This window comes from Myxocyprinus asiaticus, chromosome 35 (assembly GCF_019703515.2).
Source record: "Myxocyprinus asiaticus isolate MX2 ecotype Aquarium Trade chromosome 35, UBuf_Myxa_2, whole genome shotgun sequence".
NCBI lineage: Eukaryota > Metazoa > Chordata > Actinopteri > Cypriniformes > Catostomidae > Myxocyprinus > Myxocyprinus asiaticus.
The window spans coordinates 21,232,981-21,242,098 of record NC_059378.1 but is presented as its reverse complement, the minus strand read 5'-3'; the positions used below and the strand labels follow the sequence as shown (position 1 = coordinate 21,242,098).

The following is a 9,118-nucleotide window of genomic DNA, read 5'->3' as shown; positions in this document are numbered from 1 at the left end:
GTCTGACCAATGGCAGATGGGGAAGAGTTCAGGAAATTTGTTTGAAAACAGAGATAATTTTGTGAAATTTGACATGGTGGCACAAAAATGACTCCACTCTTAAGAGCATTACATTTTTTAAACAAACATATTTGTGGTTACAGTTCACAAAGAAAGAAAAAAATTAAAAAATCATTTTGTGTGCAACGATAATGAAAAAAACCTTGAGGAAAACTTCAACTCATCTGGAGAATCCTATTATGTAAATTAAAAAAAAAAAAAAAAAAAAAATCTGTCTTTAACTTTTTTTTCTTTTTTAACCTCTGGCTGATAGTGATGGAAACAAACAAAACAATTAAATTGGAGTCAAATCACACATTCACGTCCTTTAATGGAGGTTACTTTTATACAGGTTCCAACATTGAAAAGAGTCCAGAATGTCAAATATAGTTATATAATGTAATTTGAAGCATTGCCTTGCAGTGACGTGTATTTCAGTTTCCTATAGCTTTTTCCTTGTAAAACGACCACTCAATATATCAAAATCCTCTGATTTCTATTCCTCCCCTGAGTACTTTATATGAAAAAAAAAAAAATAAAAAATATGAAGATATAACAAAAGCTTTGCAGTATTTACAAGGATGGCAGCACATATTAGACATTTTCAAAGGGTCCACCGACAGTGCATAACTTAGTACAGCTTGTAGCCTTGCGGGTGAATTTAAAAGTAAACAAATGTTTTAACATGTACAGCTTCCAACATTCCCAACTGAAAAGAAAAAAACAGAACAAAACAATTTGTAAACAAATAAAAAAAGGAAAACTTTGAGACTGAATCCATGAAGGCACGACAAAAAACATCCAATGCCACAAAGATGCTGTCAAACATACTGACGATGAGTTAACGATTTGTTGAGTAGACATGGTGTAACACAACCTTAAAAAGTAAACCAAAGGCAAATCAAAATGTAATTTAGACTTATTCAGCACTTCTTATGGAAGTGTAAAGCAATCGAGATGTGTCAACATGGTTAACATATAAAATCTCATGGATGTAAAACCTGTTGTGGAGTGAGCACTGTATAAAAAAAAAAAAAATATATATATATATATATATATATATATATATTTAATCAGTATTTGTGTCTTGTTTACCTCTTTTTAAAAAATACATCTTTAGTTTTATTTTTCCTAACCCAGTGGCAATTTTGTTCTTGTTTTAAGTGTAAATCTAAAAAATTAAGAAAGGTTAAAGTTACTTAATAATAATTATAAACTTAGTTCAAAATCTATTTCCTGCAAACAAGTCTTATTTTGTGTGTATCTTTTAAGGATGTTTTTATTTATTTTTACTGAAAAACATAAAAAAAAGAAAGAAAAAAAAAGATTTTTTCATAAATTCAAGATGTGCATTTAACCCTAAAACAGGCAAGAGTGGAAAATGATTAGCAAAAAAATCATTTCATGTCACTTTTTCTATCATTGGGACTTAAGTAAAACATATCCAAAGGCATTTTTGATGTATTTTGGATTTTACGAGTTGTATCTCCCAGGATACGTTGCCCTATTAAGGCACAAAAAAGTCAAAGTCATCAATATTTATGTTTTATTTGATACAAAAAATTAAGAGTTTCTGACTTCCCCTCTCATTTTAAAACATATAACACGTGTGTGTGTGTGTGTGTGTGTGTGTGAGAGAGAGAGAGAGAGAGAGAGTGTGTCTGTAACAAAACTAAGAAGAGTTTAGTTTTAAGGTTGCATGTATGACGTGTAAGTGTAAAATGGTGGATTAACCCTTTTTATTCTCTTAATCTGGCAACGTATCTCAGGGTATACGCACACTTCAAAATGTGCTAAATAACAGCATGAACAACATATGATTTAATTTTCATATTCCACATCTAAAGACAATGTTCACAATTAATATTAGCAGTTTTATTGGGGTTTTTACAGAAGAAAAGTATGATTAATGTATAATTAATTATCACAAAGTCAGCATGTCCTGCACCATGTTGGTTTTAGATCAGGCTGACTTAATGATCACAGAAAATTTGAACCAAGTCATGTGACCCACATATACTAAAAACAGGCCCAACAATGATAAATGATAAGAAGATTGGGTGAGAAACTTTTTCTCATACCCCCATAAGAAACTAAACAGTATGTATCTTGTGGTGCACATTGCCTGTTTTATGGTTAAAGTGTACAATCTTAGCACATCCTAAGATCAACATTCTGCAAATCTACCTTGTAAAATCTTACCAAATTAAAAATTATTATGTGGATTGAATTAGGCCAAATACCATCAGACATAGACAACAAGCTTTAGGGGAGACTTGGTTCTCATTTTTGAATCAAGACAGATATAGACAGATATAGGCCCACTAAACTCTTAGTTCAGGAAATGACAGATAAAAATAGACAATGTTGTTTTAAAAAGGAGTTAAAACACTGTCCAATCACTATCCAACTTCCACAATAGCATATATTACCTATAAACCATCTGTGGCAATCTTCTTGTCTCTTTTTGAACTCTCCTCTCATTAAACAGAATCCCTCCACTGGAATAGTATAACCTTGTTCCCACCTGGGTTCTTTACACTGCAGTGCCCCCTAGTGGCTGGAAACTGGAGTTACACAGTATTCCTGGCCAGACTGGGGGTGTGGCAGGACTCCAGTGGAAAAAGGACAGTCATTGATTGGTTACTGCAGGATGATTGACACTCAGACCAGACTAGTGTGATGGACGTGGTAGGTGCAGTTCTGGATGTCGTTACCTTCACTGACATCCTCGGAACAGCCACTATTTTCCCTTTGCAGGGCTGAGAGAGAGAGAGAGAGAGATTTGTGGAATTCCTTCATAAGTCACATCTCACAATACCTGTCAAGAACAAGTCATTTCTAACCCCAAAATCAAAAGAAAAAAGTAATTATATTTTGCATAAAGAAAATGAAACATATTTTTAGTATTTAAAGGTGTACTTAGTAACTTTTTTGTTTGTGTCAGGTTGGATTTACAGTGACACTTAGCGGCATGGCTGCAGCACCATTCATAATTAATAGTTTTCAGTTACAGATGCCAATGAAGAAATGTACTTATTCACAGTCATCCATGATTAATGTAATCCAAGGGTGAAAGTGTCCAATAACAGGTTACTGAGATTAAGCTGGTCATGTGATTCTAACATGGCTGCCCCCATGATGGGGACACTCTCCATGTAGAATAAAACAACTTTTATAAGGTTACTGATATGACTGTAGTCTCAATCTCACATGAGTGGTCATGATATTAATTTCATTAGGTGTAAAAAAAATAAAAAATAAATAAAAAATGAATGGGGAAAATAATTACTCAGTGCACCTTTAATATTATTCCTTGCATTGTGTCATTATATAAAAATTAAGCACCCCCTTCCAGTTCTCATTAATGTAATGAGATAACATTTTATTTTCAATACTGTAATGCAAAGTTATATTATTTAAATTGTAAAGTATTTATGCATCACGGTAGTATTTGTTGTACTTTAATTTCTCATTTGATACTTAATGGCACAGATCACCCAAAAATGAAAATTCTGTCATCATTCACAGTACACAAAAGGAAATATTTGGCAGATTGTTAGGGACAGACCACCCCAGTCACATTCATTGCATTTTGTTTTGTGTTCCATGGAAGGAAGGAAGTCATATGGGTTTGGAATAACATGAGGATGAGAACATTATGACAGGATTTTCATTTTTGGATGAACCTCACCTTTGAAATACATTTATGCAATTAACATTTCTGTGTAATTTCATTACAACTGGTTCTGGTACCAGATATAATAAAAGTGCAATAGATACTATTGTGATCACCGTACATATGGTATAAATATAATGTTTGTCATATAATGTTTACTCTTGTCTATAATGTTAACTTTTCAAATTGGTGTATTTGTTACTAATACTGTATATATTTGTCTATAATATGTACCTGTGAACCTTGATTATAATGTAAACCTTTCTAATATCCTGTATTGTAATGTATTTGGTACACTTTACATTTTGTCCAGTGTTATAGTCGTGAAAAATGACCAGCATATTTCATTGTAACATTCACCCAACGCTAGGCTAAATGCTGTACTGTACTTTAAATAAACACAAAGTAAATGTAAATATATGATCACCACTGTGGTTACAACTTCAGAGTATATACTGTATTTGGTTTGCTTAAACATAACTGAACATTAACAGTACTGTATGTCTGAATGAAAGCATATGCAAAATCACAAAAAGAAATGTAAATGTGAAATGTTTCAAGACTGACAGCTCTCTTCCTCATCCCCTTCTGGCAGCAGCAGGTGTCCGTGGCAGGGGCTGGGCAGGGTGGACTGCATCTGGCCTTCCTGACTGGTTCCCAACTGCAGCCTGCGCATGTGACGAACTACTGCTGTGGCATTAAACGCTTGCTGTGTATGAGAAAAAGAAAGAGGTAATTAAAATCAGCAAAATATTGCATCATTTGAAAGCATGACATTTCTTATTTGAAGTCTTCACACTGATGTCAAACAGCAGATTTGCTTCATTTGCACGGATTTACCTTCCACTTGCTTTTGGCAAAGTTCTTCTTGATCTGGGCGCTGACAGATTCATGGATGTTCTTGTCCAACGCTGTGTCTCCAGCGATCCTGAGGCAGAAAATAAAAAAAGATTTTCATGTTACAGTTTCGTTTTCTTAAGTCTCATCTAGTTGTACCTGGGCCAATAAAAGCAACAGCACATTCATTCTTTTTTGCTAATCTAAACTATCAATGAGCCCTTAAAGGTCTGGTTTAAGATTTTGTTTTCGTCTAAACTTTTTTTAAGGCTTACTTAGTCTCAGATGCTGTTGGAAAGTATTCAGTTGAAGGAATAGTTCACCCAAAATGAAAATTCTGTCATCATATAATTTTAAGCATGTATTACTTTTTTTCTTCTGTTGAACACAAAAAGAGAGATTTAGCAAAGTATTTGCACTGCTCTTTATACAATTGGGCTGTCAAGACAAAATAGCACCATAAAATTAGACTTTCTTTATTCAGCTAAACACAAACAAAGATTTTTAGAAGAATATCTCGACTCTGTAGGTCCATACAATGCAAGTTAATGGTGGACAGAACTTTGAAGGTCCAAAAATCATATAAAGGCAGGATAAAAGTAACTCAACATGACTCCAGTGGTTAAATCCACATATTCAGAAGTGATATAATAGATTTGGTTGAAAAACAGATAAATATTTACACAAAGAATGCAAATTGTCAAAAACAAAAGAAGAATGTGGATGTATTGATCTGTTTCTCACCCACACATATCATATCACTTCTGAAGATCTGGATTTAACAACAGGAGTTGTTGCTTTATGCTGGCTTCCTATGCTTTTTGGACCTTCAAAGTTCTGGCTCCCATTCAGTTTCTTTGTATGGACCTACAGAGCTGAGATTTTCAACTAAATATCTTTATTTGTGTTCAGCAGAAGCAGAAAAGTCATACACATCTGGGATGGCATAAGGGTGAGTAAATGATGAGAGAATTTTCATTTTTGGGTGAACTATCCCTTTAATGACTTTATCATTTGTTGACCTTGACAGCGTAAATCATCGTACATATTCATTGCATGGAAAAGAGCACCTTGAACATTCTTCAAAATGTTAAATTTTGTGTTCTACGGAAGAAGGAAAATAATATGGGTTTGGAAGAACACAAGGATGCGTAAATGATGACAGACATATTCCTTTAAGCTTGAGATCACCTGAAACTGAAACTTGCTCATAATATTCTTACATTCTTTGATAGCTGTTTGAAAGGTTAAAAGGGCAGGGTTTATGACACAATTTCAGATTGCCTTTTTCAAATAGCAATGCGAACTGTATGCATTAAATTGTGGCATAAAAGACTATAATGCTAAATGCATTAAATTCCTTTATATAAGATTTACAGTATAACTGTTAAAAATCAGTCACAGTGTTTGCATCTGAACTCCTACCATGGGTGCTGGAGAGCCTGTTCGCATGTGTAACGCAGGCCGGGATCTTTCTCCATTAAATGCACAATAAAATCTTTGGCTGAAAAAAAATAAAAGAGCACATAGTTAAAGCTGCATGACATACAGTTGAAGTCAGAAGTTTATATACACTTAGGTTTAAGTCATTAAGACTAATTTTTTAACCACTCCACAGATTTCTTATTAGCAATCTATAGTTTTGGCAAGTCATTTAGGACATCTACTTTGTGCATGACCCAAGTAATTTTTCCAACAATTGTTTAACGACAGATTGCTTCACTTTTAATTGACTATATCACAATTCCAGTGGGTCAGAAGTTTACAGACACTAAGTTAACTGTGCCTTTAAGCACCTTGGAAAATTCCAGAAAATGATGTCAAGCCTTTAGGCAGTTAGCCAATTAGCTTCTGATAGGCTAATTGGAGTCAATTGGAGGTGAACCTGTGGATGTATTTTAAGGCCTACCTTTGCCTCTTTGCTTGACATCATGGGGAAATCTAAAGAAATCAGTCAAGACCTCAGAAAAAAAATTGTGGACCTCCACAAGTCCACAATTTCCAAATATCTGAAGTTACCACATTCATCTGTACAAACAATAGTACGCAAGTATAAACACCATGGGACCACGCAGCCATCATACCGCTCAGGAAGGAGACACATTCTGTCTCCAAGAGGTGAACATAGTTTGGTGCGAAAAGTTCAAATCAATCCCAGAACAACAGCAAAGGACCTTATGAAGATGCTGGAGGAAACAGGTAGACAAGTATCTATATACACAGTAAAACGAGTCCTTCATCGACATAACCTGAAAGGCTGCTCAGCAAGGAAGAAGCCACTGCTCCAAAACAACCATAATAAAGCCAGACTACAGTTTACAAGTGCACATGGGGACAAAGATCTTACTTTTTAGAGAAATGTCCTCTGGTCTGATTAAACAAAAATTGAACTGTTTGGCCATAATGACCATTGGTATGTTTGGAGGAAAAAGAATGAGGCTTGCAAGCCGAAGAACACCATCCCAACCATGAAGCATGCGGGTGGCAGCATCATTGTGGGGGTGCTTTGCTGCAGGAGGGACTGGTGCACTTCACAAAATAGATGGCATTATGAGGAAGGAAATTTATGTGGATATATTGAAGCAACATCTCAAGACATCAGCCAGAATGTTAAAGCTCGGTCGCAAATGGGCCTTCCAAATGGACAATGACCCCAAGCATACCCCCAAAGTTGTGGCAAATTGGCTTAAGGATAACAAAGTCAAGGTATTGGAGTGGCCATCGCAAAGCCCTGACCTCAATCCAATAGTGAAGGGCTTTACTGGTTGTTTAGATCAGTGTTACTATCAGAAATAATTAATAATTATTTCTTTAGTTATTAATTAATATTTAAATTAATGAATTGAATCTAACTCATTAAAACCTCATATGGGGTTCCAGTAAATGTAGTGCGCTACGTTTAGGAGCGGGTTTGGTTATTAGCAATAATTAATAATTATCAAAGACAATTATTAATTATTAAAATCAATAGAACATTGATGAGAATCAATGTTAGCTTTTTTAATCCTTTAAATCAACAATTATCAAAAATAATCGTCAATTGTTAACATCGATGAAACATTAATTAAAATTAACACTAGCTTATTGATCATTCAAATTCAACAATCATCAAAGATAATTATCAATTATCAAAAATCAATAGAATATTAATAAGGATTAACATTGATGGGGCACCACCCTGGAATCAGGGACTAATAACCAGATAGTAAAACAGTCTCAATATTAGATTGTTTTCTTAGGAAAATGTGTGTGTGTGTGTGGTTAGTACGAGAGAGAGAAAGAGAGAGAATTGAGTGACGGCCCTAAAGCCGATTTCGCGATCATGGGAGAGAAAGCAGCTGTTAGTTTATCACTCAGAGACGCGGTGGACGGCTCGTAAAAGTCCTGTGTTCTTTGACTTGACTCTTTAATGGATAACTCAGTTTGCTGGTTTCACCCGCGATGGCGAAAATGCACAACAGTCCAATTTGGTTGGACCACAATACAGCAAAACAAATTCGTGATAATTAATACCCTGAGTATTAATAATGAGCGGACATGGTGGTTCGTAAACTGTACAAGCAAAAAAAACCTTGAAACACAAGAATAACACACTATAATATTCTATCTCTGCCCAGATGTCAACCTCTTACTTGAATTGCATGAGGACACAGATAGAATGTTTGTCCCTCCGTCCTTTAACTCCGACCCAGTTCCTTGAGGCTCGTGTGATAACGGGAGGCCGTTTCCTCGCTCTGTTGGCGGGCATGGCTGCTGATTCTCGGTGGGCTGGCGGAGAACTTCAGAAATATTGACTTGATTGAAGATGGAAGAGAATCTTTAATCTCTTCACTTCTGCAGGCAAACAGATGAAGATGCGGATTGCTCGGCGGTCTCCTTCGGCTCCGTTAGAGTGTTCGGTTGAACACAGAGTAACCTCAACTCGTCCAGCGAGATGGAGACTGTATGGCCATAGTTTCAAGTCAGACGTTACTTCCTTGTGCCACGAGGTTGCACCTGAGAGCAGTGATGAGCTGCATCTACCCACTGCAAGCAAAGTTGCTGGAAGCAAATCTCGGAAGCATTTCAGAGGTATTTCTACTCCTAATGATGTCATGGTTTGAGGGACGTTCTGTTGTGTACCTCATCCAATAGGAGTTGAGAGTTCGATCCTTTAGTGAGCAAGGCTTCATGGGATTTGTAGTCTGTTTTGGACTCCCTTTGTTTGATTTTGGCACGATTTTTATCAGTAAGATTTACGACTTGGTGTGTGGGGGCTAAGTTAGGTTTTACGACTGTGTAAGGCCTGCCTTTGTCTTCTATCTGAATACATGAGACCCAACAGCAGAACTGAAAAAGCATGTGCGAGGAAGGAGGCCAACAAACCTGACACAGTTACACCAATTCTTTCTGAAGGAATGGGCCAAAATTCCAGCAACTTATTGAGAGAAGCTTGTGGAAGGCTACCCAAAATGTTTGACCCAAGTTAAACAATTTAAAGGCAATGCTACCAAATACTGACAAAGTGTATGCAAACTTCTGACCCACTGGGAATGTGATGAAAGAAATAAAAGCTGAAATAAA

The 9,118-nt window shown here is 35.8% G+C and overlaps 1 protein-coding gene across 4 annotated transcripts in view; it reads right to left on the bottom strand.

Moving 5' to 3' along the window:
* Positions 1-339: 339 nt before the first annotated feature.
* LOC127426321 (calcium/calmodulin-dependent protein kinase type 1-like) overlaps positions 340-9,118 on the bottom strand; it is a 128,392-nt gene continuing 119,613 nt past the window's right edge. For all 4 annotated transcript variants that reach the window (XM_051673068.1, XM_051673067.1, XM_051673066.1 and 1 more), the window contains 4 exons: positions 5,981-6,059; positions 4,559-4,646; positions 4,286-4,427; positions 340-2,801 (listed from right to left, as the gene is read on the bottom strand). In XM_051673068.1, coding sequence (XP_051529028.1) covers positions 2,704-2,801; positions 4,286-4,427; positions 4,559-4,646; positions 5,981-6,059 — 407 coding nt within the window. In that variant the 3' untranslated portion in view covers positions 340-2,703. The remainder of the gene's footprint in view (positions 2,802-4,285; positions 4,428-4,558; positions 4,647-5,980; positions 6,060-9,118) is intronic.